Raw genomic sequence first — 25,223 nt, 5'->3', positions numbered from 1 at the left:
CAAAAGATTCACATCAGGTATAGACTGCGTTTGGTAGCTTTGTCATGCTATACAGTATTAGCACACATAGTTATTAGCACTGAGCGCCTACATCACACTGTGTCCTTGTTTCATTTTGGGTGCATTCACACCTATTTTTAGAGCTGTCCACTTGTGATAAGGTCACACAGGATGGATTTTAATTAGACCGAAATCTGAACAGGGGCCTTAGACGCATTTATATTATCATGTCTTTATGCTTATTTCGTTATAATTCTGGCAGGAAAAAGCCAAGTGGGTAACCAATACAACAGTGTGTGCCTGCAGGGAAGGTTTTATCACTCTGGCAAGCAACTACAGCCCACCTTTGTCTTGTAACATCTATATTGAGCCTATCTCTTTCTGACACTGCATGGTAATAGGATGGCAGCTGCAGCCAGTTATCTCCAGAGGCAGATATGATATTCTCTCATTAATGGCTCGCTTGCCTCAATTTTCCTTTTGACAGTCTGTGTCGTAGCCTCATTGTAGTATCGTACTCCAGCACGTTCCCTCTTTCTTCCCTTTATTTCCTCTGCCAGTCCAAAGTCGGATGATGACAGTGCTGTCCAGGACTAAGTGTTCTCAAAAACTGGCCATTACAATGACAACATTTCCAACCCCTCTAAAGGGGAAAATGGTCCCCTGCTGGTTTTATGGGCTGTCATGGCAGCGCTAGTTTTCATTGCCTCAAAACCAAGCGGTGGAACTGCTGCATTCACTGAGATTCTGCTTTCGCTGCTTCTGTCACACATCCAGACAAACAGTTCTCTCCTGGCCTCCTGATAGCAAACACACCAGGCAGCCATGCACAGAGAATTACACAAGTGTAGACAGAGGCATGGGGCAGACACAATCCAAACACATATACAGTGTGTACAAATGCAAACAGACACACATATTGAGTGCTGAGCTTTGATAGCAGCTCAGTTTAACTGAGGGAAATGAAAACACAGCATTTGACAGCCACAGGGACAAAATCACCACATTGTATTTGACTCCTGCCAATTAAATAATTAACATTTTGGGGGAAATTAAGTGTAAACATATAAACTGGCCTCTGTTTGTAATCTTCTTGCTAATAGCTTTTGGCCATAGTTGGAGGTCAAAGAAAATTAATTGGTCTCTTAGCAGTTCACTTGTTCTCCACTAGTCTAACAACTCTTGTCAACAAGCCTAACGAGAGACCAGATTAAATTTGTTGTAATTAGCCTCCACTGTGACTCAGCCAGGTACCCCTGAAGAGTTGCTATACCTAATTATAAGTGTTCGGCATGGTTGAACACATCAGTCTGCAACTCATGAAACTGTCTAATGGGATGGGACACTGGAGGACAGATTTGGCCTGGGAGAAGCTGAATGGTTGCCTTGGTGATGCTTGAATTTTTTTTCGTGATTTAGCAATTACGTCAAGTACACAAGCAAGTGCAGAGCAATGATAAGAACCTAACAGCAGAAAGATGTTTGCGATTATGAGATGAGGAGCATTTGACACTGTGGCACAAAAGCTGAGAGTGGAGTGTTGCACTAATGAGGCAACGCAATATCTGAAAGAATGTCTTGTTATCAACAGCACAACACACCTTTTTAAACTTTCAGGGGAGGAAGATTTATCTTTACAACGCAAAACTGGTTTTAACAGAAACTATGTACAGCATAAATACAAAACAAACAAAATATTGTATTTACTCTATAATGCAGAAACATCAAGTATAATGACAAAAAATTCTGAATCTCTGGCATCCTGTCGGATCCATGTCCAAATGTCTCAGACACCCTGCATGATTGATCTTTGAGCATTGTGACTCACCTTCTGCCTTGCAGGTCTTCATAACAGGGTCCATCTCATAACCTTCATAGCATTCACATTTAAAATCTCCCTTGTAGTTGATGCAGATCTGGCTACAAGCATCAGGGTTCTCACACTCATCAATGTCTGCAGGGAGAGGGAGGAAAGAGAGGTTATCAATCAACTGCAAGACAGAGAGAGACAGACAGTCAGACAGAGACAGATGGAGACTTATTCACCCTCGTTAGCTGCACTAGATAAGAGCGGCAACTAAATTCTTGAAATGTAAATATAGCAATGACTTTCTGAAAATAACAGCTGTAATGGATGACTAAATATGCACATTTATAACTGTGAGTGCTGGAGAAACACACAGACATGTTGTCATTGGCAGTTAATGGGAAGAAAGAAGTCGACTGGGAGACAGGGCGTGTCCCTGTCGACTTCTCTGCTCTGCTTCCTTCCAGCAGATCTCAGGCTTTTTCCTTGGGTGTGATGAGGAAACGATGGTGCTAAAAGGATGGGGAAGGGTGTGAAGGACATAGTGTATGTGAGTGTGAGAGAGTAGTATGGCTGTGCTAGTGGGAGTGACTGAGGCTGGGCACACTAAACAAAGACCGACAGCTAGAGAGCTGAGAGCTGCCCAAAGCAATACGCCACCCATACACACATACTGACACACGCGCACACAGACTCATTGTAGTTTGTTCAGCAGCCAGCCTGCCACTCGATCTTTTAATCTATCTGTCTGTCTGAAGTTTCTTTATTTACCTCCACAAGTCTTTTTGTCCAATAGCTGATAGCCAGTGGGGCACTGGCACTCAAAACCGATCGGTCGGTCCATGCAGACATGGGAGCAGCCACCGTTGTTGATCATACATTCATTGAGCCCTGGGAGACAAAGAAAAGAAGCCAGTGGTCACATGCAGCCAATCATTGAAGAGGTAGGGACAATATGGTCGCCCAGTAGGTCATTTAAAAGGTCAAAATTTCTAGATTTAGAAAAAGGCCTCGGTCTCATTTACTGTAAAAAAAAATATTTAAAAGGGGTAAGAGCAGTGGAATGGCTTGTGATATTCAATAAAGGTGTATACGTATGTGTGGCACACGTAGGTGGGGGAAATGGATATCATCTTCAAAATCTTCATTTTATCTCGGTTCTTGTACTCAGCTCTTTTCCATCCTTTTTGAATCCTTATCAGATGTTCCCAAAAGTGAAAAAAGGAATCAAAGAGACACAACATCACACACAGTAAGCTCTTAAACTGAGAATCAGGTCCATCTGCAAGGATATGAAACATGTGTGTAGAGGGGATTAATGCTGTGAACTGGGATTCTGAAATATCCCATAAGGATCTATCACAGGAGTGAGGACATCTAAATTAAACAGGCGCACTGCTTAAACCTGGCCAGAGTGATATAAAAGCATCAGGAGAATGAAAGAAGCGAAAAAAAGCGAGATGTACTGAGCTCCTCTCTCCCTCTGTATGCATTTTTATCGTATTAATGCATGTTACTAACTCGACATCTTCTCTCTCCCATTGTTTTGTGCTTTCTTGTCTCTCTCCTTCTGTGACTTTCAGCAGGTATTTCTGCCTCCGGAGCTGCAGAGTCTGGATCTGTGATTGTGGGCCACCTGCTGTCCCTGTGTTTCTGCTCGACAACTGCTACTACTCTCTCTGTCTCTCTCTCCCTCTCTCTGAAAAGTGCAGTGAGTTAACTTCTGTTATGAATTGGCGATATATAAATAAAATTGACTTGAATGTAAAAACATAACCACTCTCACCAGCAGCTGGCACAAGGTTGGCACACAATAAAGGTAGAGGCAGTTATATTTGATTGTGCTGCACACAATGGCTTTATGACTTACTTGATAGCAAGAAGAGCTCAAAAAACACTTAATTCAACAGCATAGAGGGATTTGCTTTTTACACAAACAACTGGAACGGGGTGATAAAGAGAAAAATGGATAAGAAACCGCATCAGCGCTCAAGAGAAACGGCATGAGTGCTTAATTTTGTCAACAGCATCCTACCCAATCTAGTGTAACACATTTGTCAATAGCCAGTGAGCTACATATATATAGCTTTATGTCACTGAAAGCAGGGCTACTGTATATGTGTGAGCTAGTAAACAGTTGGCCTAAAGCAAAAGCACTGCATCTGCAAACTCTACTTGAATTATATAAACAGCAAACTGAAAAAATACATTAACTTTTACATATTATGACTTTTCACACCATATATATGTAACACTTTCCTTTTGTGGATGTTTGTCTAAGCCAGTGTAGTGTTTATGTTATAGTGCTAAATAAACAGGGCATTCATTTCTTCTAAAATCCTATGTGGATTTAGCTGGGACTTTTATTTCAAAAGGGTACAGGCTAACTTCCCGTGTTATATTCTTAAAGTGTTGCTTATATATTTTCATGGGAGTCAATATATTTTCATGTTACACACTTTTTTTAATGGAATGTTTTGTGTTTAGACAGGAAGCTAAATGTTTTATTTTACAAACTGTATGTGAGCAGTTCCGCTAGCTTTACTTCCTCTTTTCATTAGGCCCTTTTCCAGGAAAGGTACGTATTTTCTTCTCGTACTTAACTTTTGGTATTTTTGCTGTATATGTAACGTTAAAGGAATAGTTCAACATTTAGGGAAATACACTTATTTGCTTTCTTGCCGAGAGTTAGGCTGGTCGCCTGGCAAACTCATAGCAATGACAAGACTCCAGGAAGTTACTGCACCTGTCCAAGAATTATTCCAGCATAAAGCCCCCGTAACACTGTAACATGTTGATTTTACACTGTGACTGTAGTACGGATTAAACAAACAAGATATAACATGTTAATTAGTGAGCTTTAAAAGATACTAGCAGGTGGATTTTGTTACCTTTAGGCTGACCCAGGCTAGCTGTTTCCCCCCGTTTCCAGTCTTTGTGCTAAGCTATGCTAACCAGCTGCTGGCTCCAACTTCATATTTACCGTACAGATATCAGAGTAGTATCAATCATCTCATCTAATCATTCACAAGAAAGAAATAAGCGTAATAATTCAAGTGTAAAGTGAATGTATTGATATTTTTACATTTTGGAGCTAAAGCTTTATTCATTTTAATGCAGAAATCTAATAATTAGAAGAGAAGTTTGTCGACGCATGTGTCCATATAGCTTGTAATGCTAAAGTGTTGCAACCGTGTTGAATAGTGCTGTTTATGTTGTTACACACTACACAGGCAAAGAACATTTATGCAAGAGAGACCATGTGAATGCTTTGTTTCTCTACAATCACAGGGAAGTTATGCTGATGCAATTTCTTGTGCCAATAGCAATAAAATGCTGAAGGTCAGTCCTGGGAAGTGTGGTCCTCGTTTACTATACAACACAACACAGAGTTAGACCCACTACCAGCAGTACACTGACTCCAGGGATTTAAGATGACCTGTTCATCTCATCCGTGGAGGTTTGAGGAAACAAAGTTAAAATTAAACAAAAATAAAGAAAGACACAGTTGACTCTCAGAAGACTGACTGAAGGTTACTTTTGTAGGAATAGTTTATCTTTGCTTTGTGTACGTGCCAGCAGACTTTGAGCACTGCAACCGCCAGCTTTAAATTCCCATCTCTAATTCAGCTGGATGGGTGACAGCAATCTGCCACTCACAGTAGCTCCCGCTAACTCCCTTCATGTCAGTTCAGAATTAACTGCAGACAGAAGAAAAACCAAGATTTAGCTGTATTTGAGGACTCACTCATTCCTGTTTCTTTGAGAGGGGCTGGGTAACAAAGATGCCCCAGGAGAGGCCCTGTGTGACAACATGAACAGCTTTTTCCAGACCGCCTCCAAGGACAGCCATGATTTAGAGGTCACTTCTCCTTTCCCATGGGCAAACAAACATGACGTCTCTCCTTTTCTACCCCACCTCCATCTCTCTTTCTCTCTCTCTGTCTCTCTCTCTCTCTCTCTCTCTCTCGCAATGGTAACCCATTATATACTACCTATTTTCAGCCCTCCTCTCAGTGAAAGCTGGAAGTGATGGTGTAGTCAGTACTGTGGTAATATGCCATTATTTCTAATGAGATGGGAAACACAGAACAACATTTGTTTCCGCACAGAGAGAAATGTATTGTCTTTATTTTCCACTGATGTAAGGCTGATGCAGCAAATGCAATCACACCGAACATCTACTGTACGTATAAGTGTGTTTCCGAGCAGCGGGGAGTATAATTGTCTCTGTGTGTAGTTTTTGCGTGTGTGTTTTGGTTGGTGAACATCTTGCGAGTAAACGGTTGAGCGAGCAGAACGATGAGCAAGGTGTGGACACGCTTTTAATGAGCTGAGAAGACCTAAGTTGAAGGAGAGAGGGAGAGAGATATGAGGCGAGAGAGGGAGGAAGAGATGGAGGGAGAGGAAGGAGAAAGGGAGAATCACTCTCTGGAATACCAGTTTCGGTCTTGTAATTTCCGTCCCTTGCAGAGGTCACTCTACTCTGTCAGCTGTCACTTTTCCCTTCTCAACTTTATGTTCCTCTGAGGAAATGACATTTTATGAGAGCTTATGTCTCCTTCTGGCTTTCTCAAGTCGGAAACTTTCTGACTGAGCTCAACACAGAGGGAAAGTGATAAACTCTCAATGTTTTGTTTCTTTACCTAAGATATCACTTTCATTTACTCATGGTCAGTAAAATAAGAGATGAAGGTACAGAGACAGGAAGAGAGATGGAGAACCGAGAGATTATCCCAGAGTAGAAGAAGCCTTTTTCTACCATTTGATGGTAATTACTACATGCAAGCTCTTGTTCTGATCAACGGAGGCTGCTGCTAATTTGAGTGTGCCTCCAAAGCCTTTGAAATGCAAGGTAATGGGGGGAGGTAGTCGCATTTTGTTATGGCAAACACGATTACATTGCTACATTAACTGCTTGAATCCATTTACAATGGATATGTACATGCTCTCACATTGCACGGGGCTGACACAAAAGCTCCGCTGACGCACACAGTTTCCCTCATTTTGTACTACTGGGAAATTAAGAAAAGGCAATAAATAAACTTTATTTGCTTCAAGGGTAAAAGAGCTTTTGATAACAGCTGACACAAGGTTACAACCAAGTAACTGTGTGCAGAAAAAGTCCTCTTACCGCACTCTTTCTTAGGCTCATCTGATCGGTCCTTGCAGTCCTTGACAGAGTCACACACCTTGGAGCTATCAATACACTCTCCATTCTTACACAGAAACTTCAGGGGTCCCTCACATTTGGTGGCTGCAACATAAAAGAAGAAGCTAGATCAGCATCTACACTATAAACTTCATAAACATTTATTTGCATAAGCTATTGCAAACTGATTCACCTCATGCATAAAAAAGTGTGTGAAGTCAAATTGAATTTCTCCAGTGGTTCACCAGTGTGACAGCTCACAAGAAACAAGTGACAGCAAAAAATACTTCCCACTCAGATATTCATATCATCCCACATAAAAAGCCTAGTGTAATAAAAACTGAACTTTAATTTGGTCCAGTTTCACAGTGCTAGGGCTTAATTTCCCGCAAAAGAATTTTGCAGTACGCTTGTAAATTATGCATCATAGTCAGAAGAGGGACAAGTAATGAGATCAGCTTACAAAAAGCACTGGGCTGGATCCACACAACATAACATCAATGGTCATTATAGCAATTAATTTCACAATAATTTATGGTCAGAACAATCCCACATAAGTTTATTTAAAGGAAGTTATAATCCTTGTGGTTTTCATGAAATCAACCCCTTTTTTTGATACTATTTATGGTCAGCATTTTTTCTGCAATGGCCATTCAATGTATTTACATTCTGTGATTACCTCTCTATATATTGTTGTTGGATGTTCATTGTTGGTGTCGGGATCCACCATTCCTACAATGGATTCAAATTGCCTACCGACACACAAAGTATCCACAGGAAGAAATGCAGCATGTAATCCAGCGTTATATTATCTCACTGATATCACACTGTTTACTGTTCACTCTCCTCACAAAGTATCAGAGCTGTATTAAGTTACTGCTAATGGAATACTTCCTACTGCTGCTGCTTCACATTTAAAGCATTCCACTGGGCTGGCTTTTATTAAAGAAGAAACGCAATCATTCATCATTTTCTGCATTTTACAAAACCAACAACTTAGCAAGGTAGCCAACTCCTTTTACCGTGCAGTGCAAACTCTCACTATGCGCAGCATGAAATCATATTGCGGTACAATTATATTTTTGACTGACTTCTTTATTAAAACAGCATGAGTCAGTTTAACTGCGCTGTAAACAGATCACACCATTTGCTCTTCTGTTAAATTTCTGACAAAGTAGCTGCTCAAGGAGTGTTTGCTGTAGTAGAACAGTAAACTGCACTTGCTGATACCACCAGTAACCACAGGTGTCGCCAAATCAACCAGGACTGATTCATCAATTTTCATTACATTTTGCACAATCTGATATTGGACTTAAACTTGGACTTAAACTCAAACAACAAGCTGGAAACATTTAAAAGTAGTGAGAGTGAACATACAGCAGACAAGCAACGAAAAAAGGGGGTTTGTAGCATGTACTATATACTTTATTTGATAGAAACAGCTGAAGAGAGACAGGAAACGTGGAAGAGAGAGGGAGGATGACACACAGCAAAGGGCCGTGGGCTGGACATGGGGCGTGCCCTCCACCAGGCAAGCCACTAGGGCGCTCCAACTCCCTCTTGTTATAAAGTATTTCACAAAGTCATGTGCAAAACGCAGAGACACACTGAATCAAATATAAATACTAAGAAATAGGAAGACAGATTCAAACAAGCACAAAAGAAGAAGACAGGTGAACAGCCAGAGAGGTGGACAAATTCTGGCAGCCAGACATGCAGACAGCGATGACAGGTGTACCCACCGTTGACACAGCCAGATTCATCGCTGTGGTCAGGACAGTCATGGACCTTGTTACACTGCTTGGTGCCGTGGATGCAGGAACCATCACCGCACTGGAACTCATCAGGACGACAAGTCAACAGGGCTGTAAGACGCACACACACACAAACACACATGAGAAATTGGACATGTGAAATCCCCTCTAATCCCTTCGAGAGGAACACAACATTCTGGGGTGGAAACCAACCCAAGACCTTTTGTTGCCTGTCTAATAAAGGCAAGACTTATTTTAAAAAATCCTTTGTAGAAGCATGCATGAAATCAAAAATGTAGTGCAGTAACATGTACAATACTGTATCTCTATCCATTCACAGTGTTAGATGCTGCCTGCGACAGAGACAGTCAACCTGAGGGCGTGTGATGAATGATTTTCAATATAGTAAGGCAAAGATGGAGGCCACACCAAATTTCATTAATATCCCAAGCACAGACAAGGTTTTCATCAACAGGGCCCAGTATACTCATATAACTTCTCTCTTAACCACACTAAAAAGCAATATACTGCATATGACTGAAGGGGATATGATTTAGTGTTATCACAAAACGAGCAGCACAGCGGGAATGTAATGGAGAAAGGGCCGCTGTAGCCTGGACACACATGTGCACACACATGACACTAGAAGCATACTCTTTATACAGTGTTTCCCTGTATCTGGAAGCTCAATCTAGAGATCTGATTGGCCAATAACCTACTGCTGCATACAGAAAGACACATGCGCACACTGTATATTCATAAGAATAGACAAGCAGCAATGTCAGAAATATATTGAATGAATGAATCACAATAGCTATATATTAGTGATGTTCACCTTGGGTTGTCGGCAAGGACACACAAGATACACATATACAGTTAATTCTTCTTTACTGACTTTATCCTAACACAACAGCACAACACTGCAACCACTGAGGCTTATAGGTGTTGAGATGAAGTATGTGTGGGCACTTGCACAACAGTCAACAGCCTTTTCAACAACACCATTTGTCTAAGTAGAGCATCGATAGGTTGCACAGTAACCTCTCTGGACAAATACGAGGTTGTGCCTCTAACTGTTTCCAGTCCTCTATCTTAATGCAGGGATCCAGTTGGCTAACAAAACATCAGTCTCTTGTAAGTGCTGCTTATATGACACCACAGAGCGTGGGAGGTGGGTTTGATGTGTGCACTGCACATCTTGATAATGAATAGTGGGACTATCTGGGCTTCACACTCTGGCTTAGGGAGACAAGAGCTTCAGGGCTCCCCCATCCATGACCAGCTAATAGGCAAACCTATTTTATCACAAGGCCCCATCTTCACACGGTGTTTATCAACAGAAACACATTCTTTACCAGACACATTTACCTAGCCCAACTCCCAGCAGAGTAGAAATGTGCTAAATGAAGTAGGAAGGAAATACAGTTTGTTGTTTTTCCACTCTCCAGTCTCAAAGCAAATAAATATCTTATTGTCTTATTATCATATTGTCCACACAGAGATAAAATGAATAAAATAAAACTGATCTTCAGTGTAATTACTTCAGAGCTAGCAGGTTAGCATACTACTTTCAGTTGATATATCTGCAACACAATATATAGATGTCTTACTGTTACTTCTTCACATTCTGTTGATAAAGTTACTTCATTTTTTGAATGTTTTAAACTGAAACTCTGGCCAAATCTTTTTTGCCCCTTTAAACAAAATGAAAACCCCATAGAAATTTGAACAAAACTGCCCAATGCAAACAAGAACAGAAGTTTATGTATGTAACCATGGTTCTACAAGCAGCCTCAAGCTGGAGAGATGTGCTGTGTACCAATTTCACCCTAAATACTAATTGTAAACAGAATGTATTATATACTAATACTGTAAGTAAGTAAGTAAAGTTTATTTTGTATAGCACCTTTCACAGAGCAAGGTCACAAAGTGCTTCACAAGAGTAAAATTATCAAAAATAAGACCATAAAAACCGTGAAAGAAACAACAATAAAACATAAGCAACAGCACCATAAAAAACAATAAAATAATTCAAACAATAATACAATACTACTAATACTGTCATAGTATACTTTCTCTTTGAAGTTAGTATACAAGATTTCAAGGTAATATACCAGTGTATACTTTGTTTTTAACTTTCTCAAGCTGTTGTACCACCATCTACAAATTGATTTACTGTTTTGCAGCTAGAAATAGCTCAATTTCCTTTGTGCACTGCATTGTGGGACTACAGTATACATCAACTGCATGCTCAAAAACAAGCATTTTTAGTATGCATACTGACCTTTTTGAGTATATATTTCCAGTGAGACTACATACTCAAAATCTGCTTAGAATTAGTATGTAGTATGGAATTGGGACACAGCTATAGCCTCTTCACTCAGAAAACCATGGCTACATACAGTATGTACCATTCTCTATTGTACTGAAACTATCCCTCAACCCAGTTACATTTTCCATTTGTACAGAAACCCTTTCACACAGAGCATCATTGTCCTGCATCAATGTAAGCTTTCGAATATGAATAGAGAGATAGCCTTGAGAACATATAAGGTAAAGAAGAGGAAAAAAAGGTGCACAAAAGAGTACACTATAAGAAGATGAGATAAGAAGAAAAGACACAGAAAGAGGAACTCACGGCAGTCAGACTCATCGGACTTGTCCTTGCAGTCTGGATCTCCATCACACTTCCATGTCAAACGCACGCACTCCCCGTTGGCACAGCGAAACTCCCCAGCAGTGCAGTTTGCCCGGCGGTTAGGCAGGTACGGGACCCCGTCACCGCCGCAGCGCTCCGGTCCCTCATCCGAACTGTCGGAGCAGTCGGGGTCTCCGTCGCAGCTCCACATGAGCGGCACACACTCCGAGGTGTTACAGCGGAGATGGTTGGGCCCGCAGGTCAGAGGGGAGGTACACTTGAGCTCATCGCTGCCGTCTCCGCAGTCGTCATCACCGTCACACACGTACACGGTGGCCAAGCACTTGCGGTTGGCACACATGAACTCACCGCTGGGGCAGGCTTTGGCATCTAGAGGACCAGCAGGAAGGAACAAAGCTCAGAGAGAATTTCAAAGAGAAAATGAGGGCCTATCTTCTGTCTTACGGTACCAACATTAAACGGGACCTATTATGCTCATTTCCAGCTCTATATTTTTATTCTGGGATTCCACTAGAGGTTCTTTGCATGATTCACAGTTTTAAAAAATCCAGCAGCCCCACAGTTACAGGTGTGTTCGACAGCATATGACAGCTTTAACTTATTTTTGGAAAATAGCAATATGGGGCACTGAATTTGATGAATTTACTGTTTATCAGAGACAAATGAGACTAGAATAAGGTTGGAAAAATGATAGACGCTGCCAGAGCAGGTGCAGGTACCAGATATGCTTGGCTTGGCCACTGATTACTGTACAAAAACACACAACTTTTATAACTTTATTCACTGATTTTGGTGAAACTGGATCATATTTATGGAGTTTTTAGATGGACATATAGCTCTAAAGTAACCACTAATTGCTGATAGCTGTAATGTTAGCTGCCGTTAGCTAGTTAGCTCAGTTAGCCATGCTAGGCAGGAAAGTAGGAAACCTAGCATTCAAGACAGTCAGAGACTCGGAGATTACTTTTATATACATTTACCTCCTTAATTGAAATTTTGGCCACGTTTGTATGAACATCCAACATTGTAACATTTATATGACAGAAAATAAGGAAAAACATAGGCTAATAGGTCCAGTTTAAAAACGGGAAGGTGTATTCACTTGGAATTTACAGTTTTGTCAACATGCTGCTACCTTATCCCTCCCTTAATTACTCAAAAGTGGAATTTAATGAATATGTTTAAAGGCCTGATCTTTATGAACTGAAACATAACAAGCAATTTCACAGACATAAAAAACACCAGTGTTTCAGCTTTAGCTCGCAGTGCATAGAATAAAAGATGAAGCTTCAACATTGGCACCAGCTGTAGGTAGATGAGAGAAAGTAAGAACAGAGATGACAAACTTCAAATATAGGGACACAGTGACAGAAATAAAGTTTCTCAGGTAGGCTGAAAGTCAAATATTGGTACCATAACTGGGGAGGAGACAGAAAGCGTGCTGGAGGGGGGATGATGGTGCTTATCACAAGACGATGGGGAGAGGCTTCCTCTCCTGTGGAGTGAAAGATAATAGAGCTCTCTTTGCCGTGAGCCAGTCCTTCTCCTCTCTTTGTGACAGATCTCTGTCATGGTATGTCCTCTTCCCTCAAAAGATCTCTCTCTTTCTAGTGTGTTTGTTTTTTCTTGTCTGTTCCCTGGCTAAACTTTCTCTGGTCTGTGACCAACAAGGAGAAATTGTTTATCCGTATACTATAGCTTACAGTTGACCTTGAATGATATTCTATCTTACAAATGCAGAGAGCAGTAACTACAGGCACAGTGAAGTTGGGAAAAATGGTTTGAAGGTTGACAGCTACATAGTGAAGCTGTGTAACAGATATATAAGTACTAAAACCGGACTTTTATGCCTTTTTAGGGTGGGTCAGTGGGTCAGATGGCAGTTTTTGCTACACTGCTAAATGGGCCTAGTTAGCTTTTAGCAAGCTAGTTTAGTACATTTAGCTACTGCCTTATTTATGGGCTACAACAAACTCAGTTACTAAGTTATTGAAGCACCAACACTTATTTTTCAATTACAGGAAACAGGTAGGAAAAAGGGGGCAAATTAGCTTTAGGGCTAGCTGTGGCTATCTCACCAGCTAGCTTAACTAGCCAGAGTGCAGTCAGTGCAGTTTGTTTACCTCTGTTTTGTAGTTGCTGCACACATTTCTATGGAATAATATTTTCTGATCTTATTTCAAAAAGTTAGATTCTGGCTTCATGAGGCAGTATTGACCTTTTCTATGCAGAAAGGAAAAGTTTGTTCTCTTCACAAAGCCAACCTCAAGGCTTCTGTAAATCCTTCTCTCTCTCTCTCTCTCTCTCTCTCTCTCTCTCTCTCTCTCTCTCTCTCTCTCTCTCTCTCCTTACCTTTTCCAGCTTTCTCTCTCTGTACTAATGTCTGGCCAAAAGCACTTAGGCTGTGAAGAGAGTCAGGGTTCCCACTGCGAGCCCATAGCAGCACACAGGCCAGCATAGGGAGAAGCAGAATTTGATATTTTCACAAACCACAGGGAGTTCAGCTTCTACACTGCTGCCTTTGGCTGGTTACAGGAAGGGATTGCTGTTTTAAAACATTTTACACATAATCAGCACTTTGTAAAGTGGTAGCATATTGTCAGTGACATGCAGGAGAACGCTCACATCCCCCAAAGGTCAAGAAGTTGGTTTGGTCTTAGATTCAAGCTTTTATGTTATTTTTACTGTTACTGAGAATAAAAACCGTTTGAAATGTTCTGAATAGAAATTAAAAAAGGCAGCAACATTTAACCATCAGTTAAAAAATAATGATAACTAGGTAGTTGTCCTCGGTTGGCTGTTTTAAAAAAAGCAAACTGAATCAAAAACAGCTTCAGAAAAAATAGAAATTAAATATCACAGTAGAGTGGAAAATCATAAGCATTCCCACGTGCTGAGTTTAACTGGGTGAACAAACATCAGATGCAAGATAGTGTCCTAATTACTATCTTATGTAATTATACCATATGTTAAAGTCACTATCTATTTTCTCTATTGCAAACATCAGTGTTCAATTAATTCACTGGTACCGACATGATTGCCAGCATGGGGAAAGCAACTGAAACGAAAAACAAGTGCCGTGGATTCAGTTCAGTGAAAGGTTTTATATTCATTAATATTAAACAAGCTCCTGATTCTGATGTGTTTTATAACTACTGTCCCTGTTATGCCTCTACCCTAACTCCATACTAATTTGGCACTAAATAATTAAGGGGATTCAATAGACATGTACATTATTACACAGGGGGCAGACCATTAGCAATGTACATGAGTGGCCTGGTTATACTGGGGAGGGACTTTGTTTTCCAGAGGGGGCACTGAGTAAATGAATTTCAAGACTTTTGAGCAACTTTGAGCCCAATGTTATAAAATGTTGTACAAGTCAGTGGGTTTTAAATGATAAATAAATCGCAGAGGGACCCAGCATTTCACTCAGTGGGTTGAATTTTCAGATGTATTACCCATCTATTTACATAATTTGGTATGGCTGTTTGAACAAAAGCAGGAAAATAACTAAATAACTAAACACCAAGTTAGCATTTAGCATGGCTGTGGACTCTTAGTCTTGTTTTTAAACACTTTGTTTTGATATTACTAAATGTCTGTCTGGTAGTTTTTTTCTTTTTATTTGATTAATTAATGAATCTTTTAATTTCATTGGCTTTAGATCAAAGTCCATCAACATAATTTGAATAGGCTATAACATCTTACATATACTGTAATGAGACCCTTTTCGCAACCAACAACTTTCCTTTAGCATCAAGATGAAAATATTAAGAAACTGACAAAAGAAACATTATTTTTTACTTTTGGCTTTAACGTTGCACACAATCAAAATGAATAATTCACAAATCATGGGGCACAGCAGACATCTAATTGGCGTTGTAAACAATTTATGACTGTGCTCTTTACTCTGCTAGAATGAGCAACTTGTGCTAACTTTCTGGAATTGCTGATAGACTAGCAGCGTTTCTGGTCCTTAATTTTATTTTTCAGTTTACTTTTACTGTTTATTACCAAAAGAGTTCACTTAACTTTAAGATTTTCCCCAGACAGGACGGCTACCTTCCTTCTCTTTGTTTTCAAGGCAAACACAACTTTTGTTTGCTGGCTATGAATGAATAATACATAATTAAATAGAAAATTCACTCTAATGTCAACTAATAAAACCTCCATCAATATGCTCATTCACTGAGAGCTTTAAATTGGTGGCACACACTCATATATTGCCCCTTCTTTTTTAATTCCTTGGGTGGGAGAACCTTTTCTAGCTGTGGTAGTCAGAAGCGTAACCCACTTTATTTTTTCTGCCGCTTTGGTGATAGGAGATTGTTGCCAGCGGCAACCAGTGGCTCAGATGTAGTGACAAGTCATTCTACTCACATTAGCATTACAGCCGATCAGTGTGTGGTGCGTGTGTGAAAAGTCGGGATGCATGAAGCAAAGACAGAATAAAGGTACATTTAGAATTGTTAGCGTATAGGAGGAGGGAAAGAGGGAGAAAGAAAGATATCCAGGTTGTGTGTAAGCATGCAAAAACAGAGTCGTTTATTTTTTATCTGTGCACGCACAAATACTTCTGAGCACATCAGTCACTGTCTGTGCAGCTTAACGTCCTCCCAGCTTTCTCATAGATATTCACAGATTTAAACTGAAGGGACAGTTCAGACCTGTCCGCTCTGGTCAGAGAGCTGAAGTCCACTGCAGCCACAGCCACTGCAGCAAGGTCAGTGGAACACACACACACACACACACACACACACACACACACACACAACATCCACTAAAGACAAGCCTAGATTGGTAGAAACACACACACACTCACACTGCCTGCCAGTTCAGACGGGTCACAGTGGCTCACCGGGGAAATAGCTCAGTGGCTGACCTGTGATGCCACACACACATTTACAGAGGAAAAGAGGAAACAGCCATAATAGAGAAGAAACAACTCTCATCTACAGTAACAACCAAGAGAAGATAACAGAGGACAAGACCGGAGTCAAAGTGAAGGGAGTTTTTTATCTTCCCCTCTGATATCATTACTGACTGAGAAGGTAAGCTAACTGAGAGCCAGTGGGACAGGGCAAAGGAGACGAGAATGAGTGCTGAGACGAGACAAAATATTCACCGTTTAGCTAAATTAGCAGAATTAAATTGGATAGAAATGTTTTCAGTGGAAGTAAAATGTGTGAAAGCTTCATCATTGGGGACGCACAGTTTCTGCTGGTTCAGTTTCACTACAGGGGCACGGAGACAGCTGTGAGGACTGCAGGAAGCAATTGTTTGCCTCATGCTATCCAAGCAGCGTTAAATATGAATAAAGAAGACAAGCCTAAATACAACCACACAGAAATATTACATGCACACACAAGGCAGTCAACTCAACCTGACACTTAGTGCAAATGCAAACACACATGAAAATACACAAATCCAGACCAGCTCCTGTGACTCGCAGTAGATCCCAGCAGACAGGCGTACTCAGAAGAGAAGCCCAGTGAGAAAGTGCACATTAATCTCCACATCGCTGAGGGCTGGGTACAGTTCAACTTTCTTGCGGAGCCTCTCTAGAACTGCTGCTTAATGTAATGTTGATCAGGGAAAACTTACTATGGTGAGCACTAGATTCTACTTAATACATAATTCATCATGTGGATGCCTCTGCAAGATTTACTTTTTCAAGTCCGCAGCGGGCTATGCGCTCTGCAAATTTCTACTAATAGCGGAGCGCACTGGGGCTAACTGGGTACATTCCAGCTCAGTCAGTTTTGGGAGTGGAACCTCTCTACTCACATTTGGGTAAACACAAGTGAAATTGTAAAGTGAGTTTGAATGTTTTGCTCACTGTATGCAGGATTAATCTTGAGCATGCTCACGAAAGCATGAGTGTGAAAGACAACAAAAAGCAGGCTCATGTTATGGGTGCTTTCACAACTCATCGGTTCAGTGCAGCTCCAACCAAATCTGGTGCATTTGCCCGTTTGGTTGGTTTGTTTAGGCTGGTGTGAGCACTGTCATTCAAACTCTGGTGTGAAACACAAGTTTGTGGTGCGAACGCAAAGAGGACCAACTAAAGAACTGTGCGATGGTGGATTTGTGACACTTATGAGTTCAGCAGCTAAACTAAACATATGTACACTCAAAATTAAAAATTTTCAAAATTATGTTGTGGTAGAAAATACGTAATCTCTGTCCTTTTTCCCTGTTCATCACTATTTCTGACCAGTTGCAGAGACAACTAATACATTTACTAATCAACTATTAGCTTGTGAACTTTTTTAAAGCCCACAGACTGAATTGATGTGACAGTCACTGGAATCAACTTTGTTTTGATTTTCCCTGGCGGGTCTACACAGGGCTGTACGATGCCAGGTTACCAAAACTGTCCAATATATCATTTTTGTGTCAGTCTGAACTTTTGAAAGTGTGCTACACACCAGAGATTGAGCAATGCTTGAAGCTTTGCCCATTTTTAAACCTGTGCACACTTGGCCAATCGCTGCTGAGGGCATGCCTGAGAGATTTTTGGTTTCAGGATTACCAAAAATTAGGCAATGCAGCGCCCAGACCTCCTGAGAGGGGGGTTTCACCACTTACAGATTATCCAAACAGCACATCTGAACGAGCATGTTACCACCCTTACATGGAAGCCTTCACAGTTAAACACAACATGTGTTAAAGAGAAAAGATGACAGAGCCACAGAGTTTTATCTCAAACAATGCTGATTCTGCTGTGAATGGGACACACATTGCAGCAGCATTTTTGCTCCTTGTTTACATTTGGGGACTCCCTTCAACATTATTTTGAATTATCTGAACCCAAAGATGATTTGGAACTACATTGCAGCCTCACTCAATGAAGCTGTGCCTTTGCTGGCTGGCTGGCAGGAACAAAATGCAATTGGATGCATACTCTGTTCATAAAAAAGCTTTATTCTCGATCTTGTGTGACTGCCTCTAAACTCAAACACACAGCCGAGTTAATGCTGCTTTGAAGTGAATTCTCCAGCTGCCCCTGTGCCAACAGCTAACCTGCGTTGAACCGACACATTGAGACATACTCAAACCAATTGGTAATTTCCGCCACTTCTCCCTCGACTCACTTCATGACTGCAAATGTGAAAGATCTAAAGCCTTCAGTCTGCAGTACTTAAGATTAATACAACACTCAGTGTTTTTGACACAAGGAAATTATCATCCGTGCCCAGTTCTAATTCTGTGAATAATAACTGACTTTTAAGTTTGCACTGACACAGGTTTTAACCGTACAGCACACTCATCACTGAGAATGCTGATTTGACAAGTCTACAAAACATGGATTATGCTCAAGGACAATGATTTGAATGTTCACTGCAAATACTTTTCTATTTTTTATTCCTATAATAGCCAGTCATGGCACTATGGGTAAGATCTGGTTAGGTTTAGGACTTAAAACACTTAAAATAAGGGAAACTCCTCGTTATTGTTAAATATTTAAAGCAAGCTTTGTTAAATTCTAATAGGAGACAATGAGGGAATTTAGGCAAACAAGTTAACCTCACTTTTTTCAGCTTCATGAACATCAGACTACTTCCTGCAATGACCCTTGGTATTGGACTTAAATGTAATGCAGCAATGTCCAATATGAACATCACTCCTCAGGTCACTGGGCTGGACCACAAACATAACACTGAAGAATCAATGCTTGATACCTTCAGATTGATCTGCAGTGAGGCAACATTTAAAAGCTTCTTGCCCTCTATTTAGACATCATCTTTCAGGCTGGCATTGGGCCTAATCAGTCTTCAGATAAACTGGCCTGAGCAGCACTTAATAGGCCTAATTCACGATGTTATCTAGCACTGTGCTGTGCTGGTGTCAGAGTCAACTTCTCCCTCCAGGTTACGCTGGATGGCATTTACCTCTGGGGGGATTTTGGCCTTTGCATGGGTGGGCGGCAGCCTGCTGCCTGCCCTCATGTCACTACTGAGAGGCTTAAGACTGCCACATCAATACAGACATTAGAATGAAAAAAGGATTAGCACAGGCTAGAATGGGTCTCAGTGGACAGCACAGTGAAAAGCCATCAAAGCTAGGAAGGCATTAGATCTAAAGGCAATGGAATCACTACCACTTGCTTTGGCGTGAGTGTGTGGGGCCACTTTGAGACGGGGGGTCATTGAAAGGCTATTTGCAGGCAAAAAATATCTTTATTGCATGACAAATTAAAAGCAGGTATCTTTCAAGGAGGAGAAGGTAAATATCTATTCAAGAAGACAATTTTTCTGATTTATGTTTTTGATGACAAATTGATTTGGCATCCTCTCTAAATAAAACCTCAAAATTGTGTGTATTCTTAACAAATAAACATGAATTGCTTAGACGCCAGCCAGTCACAGTCTCAACACCCACACACAAACAACTGACAGGGAGCAGATGCCTGAAAAACGAACAACATCATTTATATAGGATAATAAGGAGATGGCTTTTTTCTCTTCCTGTGCATTTGCCGCCACGTGCCATTTTGCACAATCTTCAAAGTCCAAACACCACACCCCATACAGCTCTGTTGCCTCAATCAATTTTTCTTGACGTGAAGAGGAAAGGAGAGAGAGAAAAGAAGAAGCCAATTCTTCACGGCGCCTCAGAAGTAGGGCAAGGATAGTCCCTGCAGGGGGCGGGGGGTGGGGGTAACGCACGGTTGAGTTGCCTGATTGGCTGGGTAGGAGGTGATGTCATTTTTGATGGTTCTGAGAGCCCTGCAGTGGAAAGGCTAAAGACTCAAGGTTCAACATGGGATGACAGAAACCTCCAGATATCAGGAGAAAGCTGCAAATATCTGATATTCCCCACCAAAAATCATTCCACATCAAAGGGGACTTTGTTGTCGAGTGCAGCTGGCTTAAAACTCAAACTCACTTCAAATCCCTAATTATATAGAGTGTTCCCTGCTGTGCTTTAATGTCTCAAGCCTCTGGATGGTAAGTGAGATCAGAAAGGATGAAACCCCATAAAATACAAAAAAGGAGGAATTGGATTCTCCTTATTCTACTGACTGTGAGCCACGTCAAGTCATTCACTTCTCACATCTGTCATTGCTACTACTTGAATTAAAACACCCTCTTGAAATGCAGTTAGTGCGAAAAATGTAAGTAAAACCAACAGAAACAGTGCTTCATGTATTTATTTGAGGTTATTTCCATTATGGTAGAGAACTGACAGCCGACTTTGACACACTCACCAGACGCGCAGTCCTCCTCGTCCGCCCCGTTCTCGCAATCCTTCTCCCCATCACATCTCCATGACAACGAGACACACTTGTTGGTGGATCCCCCACAGTCAAATTTCTCTGGAGGGCACGTCTGTTTGCCTGTGGGCAGAGATAAAAGAGATAGGGGAGGGGGATTACTGCAGTGGTTTTATGGTCCCATAAAAGAAGCAACAAAAACAACTAAAAGACACCGCTGGATTCGATTTCTATCGCTCCCACGATGCAGTTAAAACTCATCCAAAACTCCACCACTCTGGCCAATTGATTTTACTGTCTGGGCTCCCTCCAAAGAGACATGCAGAAAGATCATGAAATAAAGCAAATGCACAGTTGGCTGTAAAGCAAAAGAACAACCCAGCCCCCCCCCCTTCCTGCCAATCTGCTGTAGTTGGCACAGGGTAGGTTTGATCCAGATTACACGTTGCGTTTAATATGAAGCATGTTGTTAATTATACATCTTTGCTTACAGTGCAGCCTTAAGCCTCCCAGAATTAAATCAAAGGGTCAGCTTACATGGCAAATCATTTATCTTTTTCATGATTTTTATTTTCATATTATATCTAAGAACAATGGTTCACAACCTTTTTTGGCACTCGTACTTTTATTTAATTTACTACAATGTAAATTCATATTCTGTGATATCAGTGATAAAATCATTTATACAACAAGCATGAAGTGCAATGCAGTTTTTTACAGTTATATGGTAAAGAACCCTTTCTTTCAAGTCAGAATAATAATGCCTTGTAAAAGATTAGTGTATTTGCTGTATTTGCCACGTGTCACCAGAGTTTGAAGGCTAATATCAATATCAATATTTGAGTGTTTAAAAATCAGATAACCCTATTTTAGCCAATATTCATTTTGACTTTTCATCTTTTTATTGGTTTCTGACCAAGATGCAATTGACAATATCAATGTTCTCATGATGGCAGGTCAAGTTCTTCAACACAAAAACCTACTTTTCAAAACATACCATAAGTATTTTATAAGGATCCATTAAAGTTGGTTATTAAAGACTGAAGGGGGCATTTAAAGGTCCAGTGTGTAACATTTAGGAGGAGCTATTGACAGAAATTGAATATTTATATGTTTTCATTAGTGTATAAAATCACCTGAAATAAGAATCATTGTGTTTTCATTACCTTAGAATAAGCCTAATGCCTAATGTTGCAACGCCATGTTTCTACAATAGCCCAGAACAGACACACCAACCAACCAACACTGGCTCTAGATAGGGCCATTCGTGTTTTTCACGAGTTTCGCGGCAACAGTAGTTTCTCCAACACGCTTGAAGGGGCGGGTGAGGAAAGCAGTATTCAAATTTCACTGCTAGGTGGCACAAAATACTACACACTGGACCTTTAACAGCTGAAAAATAGTCTTGGCAGTGCTCACTGGCAGACAAACTACGTAATGGCTACACTATTTCTAAATTACCTCAATCTCACCTTTAGCATTTCTTTTTTTAAGGTTATTTTGTTGGCATTTTGCTATAGTGACAGTGTAGTTACAGACAGGAAACATACAGTACAGTGCGAGAGAGCGGTGCAACACGCAATAAGGGTCCCCAGCTGGAATTGAACCACGATATGGTATGCAAGCATAACCGCTAGGCCACCAGGACGCATTCTTTTCACTGCCCTGTAGGCCAGCACCAGTCTCTTGAACAGGATGAGAGCTGCAACAGGGAGCTAGTGTAGTGAATGGAGTGGTGTGCACTTCCTTGTTACTTATCGGCCAACATATACAGAGAGATTTGCAATAATTTAATACTGGCTGACATAATCAGCCTGGCAGATAGGTAAGGTAACCACCATTACATGTCATTTGAGTAGGAAGGTACATTTTTCAGACCTTCATTTCTGTGTGGCTGTTGAGACAGCTGGTGCCTGGGGAGACCGAGCAGTGAGAATGGCTGATGCAGCCAGATCCTGCCCCCGCCCGCTGGAAATAAGCGGAGTGATATGGAGTGCAGTTAACTTCTTCCACCTGCCAGCTCTGGCAAAGTTGTCATTTCCCTCATGACTTACGTATGTGAATGAGTTATAAAAGAGATTTTTCATTTCTTCTCTTTGTTTCATGTGCAAGGAAGTTTGGAAAGTGTATTACCAAGGCAAAAGATACACAGTCTTTGATGTTGCCTGCGTCATTGCTAAATTGATATGTTTTTTTCAGTCAAAAATTGGCAGTTCTTTCCAGACACGATTTTCAAGTGAGCAAACAAGCTTAATGAAGACTGAGTAAACAGAAGACGGAAAGGAATGATTAGCTAAAAGGAATGATTACAACTGAGTAATGTCAGAAAACCAAATGACAGACTTGCTGGTCAGGGAAGAAATACAGGAAACATTTCTTAGAAATGTCTGAGATGAAATAGGTGAGGAGGTGGAATCTTTGAGAGAGGAAATTACATGCTGCCTGAATGAATTCAAACTAATGTAGCTCCAAAGAGGAACTGACAGAAAACAGGAAACAGACAGAGAAAATGAAAGAAAGGGTGAAAGAGAGAGCAGAGCAGAAAAAAGGAGAAATACAGAAGACAGCTTCTGAGGAAAAAAAGGATCCATAAGAAGGGAGACACGCCAAGAGCAAGATACTGTATAAAGGGGGAACGGATGAAGAGACAAACTGCTGCATGACCTTTCAGATTCTTATCCTAAAGCAAAATCAAAGCCATCCATACCAAGTGGAAAGAGATGAAGGAGGAAAGGCATGCAAAGCGCAGACTGGAGCAGAATCTGAATCCACCAAGTGGAGGGCGAGCTGTCCTGTCCTTTTAACTGATGACTCTTTAACGAAGCGTGAGCTCTGTTCCTCCCAAATCCAAACAGAGAAGACAAACTTCGCCATGACAAAGTAGTGGTACCTCGCTGCTCCTCATGACAGCTATTGATTAGTGAAACCTCTGATTTTATAAAGACATGGGTAATGGGGTTTTGCTTGAGAAGGAGGCAACATAATAAAAGCCACTTACTCACAGACAAACTGACTGCCTGGCTGTAGTGAGTGAAAAATGAGGATTCATCTCCACTGTGGCGTTTTGGCAGAAGATCTGTTTAGACTTCATCACCTTTCACAGACACAAGGCAGTGCTCATCTCAACACTGCAATGGTGGAATTGCTTTAGTTTTTATATTTGACCATCTAAATTGACATTGTTATTGCTGACAGCCTTTTACTCTAAACCTGGCTTTCAATGAAGAAGTGTAGAAATTCTTCAGTTTGTCAGCTGTCACCAGGCATGTGGTGTAATACTGTGATACAGTGGGGCCTAATAAGCACTATGGAGCTGAAAAATGTGTTAAACTGATCTGATATAATGAACCACGGCTTCATAACAAATGTAACACCAAACTACAGCATCGCATGTAGTTCCCGAAGTAATAATTTGCAGCCTATTCCTATCACTTTGTCTATTTTGCTGCTTCCAATTACTAACAGATATTGTACAGTGGTGATTCATCCTACAGCCAATTCATGGCAGCTTTTACATGTGAATTTGTGCACTCAGCATATTGTGACAGCCTGAACTGTCTTTATAGCTAGTTCCAGTTAGTAACCTGTTACTGTTAACCACTCATTATTGATTAATCCTGTGCCCTCCATTTCAACTGCCAGAGCTAAAAGGCTTTGGGGTCTGTGTGGCTATGTGTGCATCTACATGGGTTTGTGTACTATAAGCCCTTTCCCAAGCATGTACACCTGTGTATGTTAATGTTCAGGTTCTGGATGGTGAAGGAGATAACTCAGCCTCTCTGCCTCAGAGCTAAAAAGGGCACAAAACGCTCCAATAAACATGAGTCATAGTCAGATTTACTGCTTCATTAAACCGGGTTAGCGTGGCCATTTCCTCCTCTCTGAATTATAGATCTGGTACAGCGGAGAACACTGGCTGCTTGCAAACTACAAGATGGAAAATATCAGCAAATTGCATTGGCAAGTAATGTACTGTGGCATGCACCTCTGCTTAATATCAAGTGCTGTACCTGAGCTCCCTGAATGTGACTTCATCAGCTGAATGTGACTTCATCAGCTGAATAAAGCCAGATTAATATATTAGCAGTTTTAAATATTTTGCCATGTATTTTGGGTTTTCAAATCCCAGCAGACATTGGGCAACGGGTACACCCTGGGCAGTTGCCAGTCTATAACAGGGCTAACACATAGACAAGCATTCACACACACTGCCGAGGGACAGTTTAGCCAACTTAGTGGATTTAAACCCCTTTCTTGCTAGTAGGTGACAGCCTTAAGCACTGAGCCACCACGCCACCCTTCTTTTTAATTCAGTTTTTATTTATGATTTGATTTTTACGAGGTTACTGTTCAAACTTTACTGTCATCTAGAGCTGCAATCGACATTAGTCAATTAATCAATTTGTTGATTGACAGAGAATGTATTAATCGCAATTAAAATTAATTAATTACAACTATTTTGGGAATTGTTTAAAGTAATTTTTCAAGCAAAAATTCTTTGGCTAATGTGATTGTAATCTGGGTTACTGAGAAACCTTTTGAAGATGTCTCTGTGGGCTTTAGGAAATTGAGATGGACATTTTTCACTATTTTAAGACATTGTTCAAGACTTAATGATTAATCAAGAA

The 25,223-nt window shown here is 40.8% G+C and overlaps 1 protein-coding gene across 3 annotated transcripts in view; it reads right to left on the bottom strand.

The window, feature by feature from the left end:
* The window catches only part of LOC122887550 (low-density lipoprotein receptor-related protein 8-like), a 77,246-nt gene that overhangs the window by 19,627 nt on the left and 32,396 nt on the right, over window positions 1–25,223 (bottom strand). For all 3 annotated transcript variants that reach the window (XM_044220869.1, XM_044220868.1, XM_044220867.1), the window contains exons 4-9: window positions 20,590–20,718; window positions 11,352–11,741; window positions 8,702–8,824; window positions 6,942–7,064; window positions 2,579–2,698; window positions 1,829–1,954 (exon numbers count right to left, since the gene is read on the bottom strand). In XM_044220869.1, the coding sequence (XP_044076804.1) occupies window positions 1,829–1,954; window positions 2,579–2,698; window positions 6,942–7,064; window positions 8,702–8,824; window positions 11,352–11,741; window positions 20,590–20,718 (1,011 nt within the window). The remainder of the gene's footprint in view (window positions 1–1,828; window positions 1,955–2,578; window positions 2,699–6,941; window positions 7,065–8,701; window positions 8,825–11,351; window positions 11,742–20,589; window positions 20,719–25,223) is intronic.

Source organism: Siniperca chuatsi, linkage group LG13, assembly GCF_020085105.1.
Source record: "Siniperca chuatsi isolate FFG_IHB_CAS linkage group LG13, ASM2008510v1, whole genome shotgun sequence".
Classification (NCBI taxonomy): domain Eukaryota; kingdom Metazoa; phylum Chordata; class Actinopteri; order Centrarchiformes; family Sinipercidae; genus Siniperca; species Siniperca chuatsi.
Note: the sequence above shows the minus strand (reverse complement) of the source record. Positions and strands in the feature narration are given on the sequence as shown.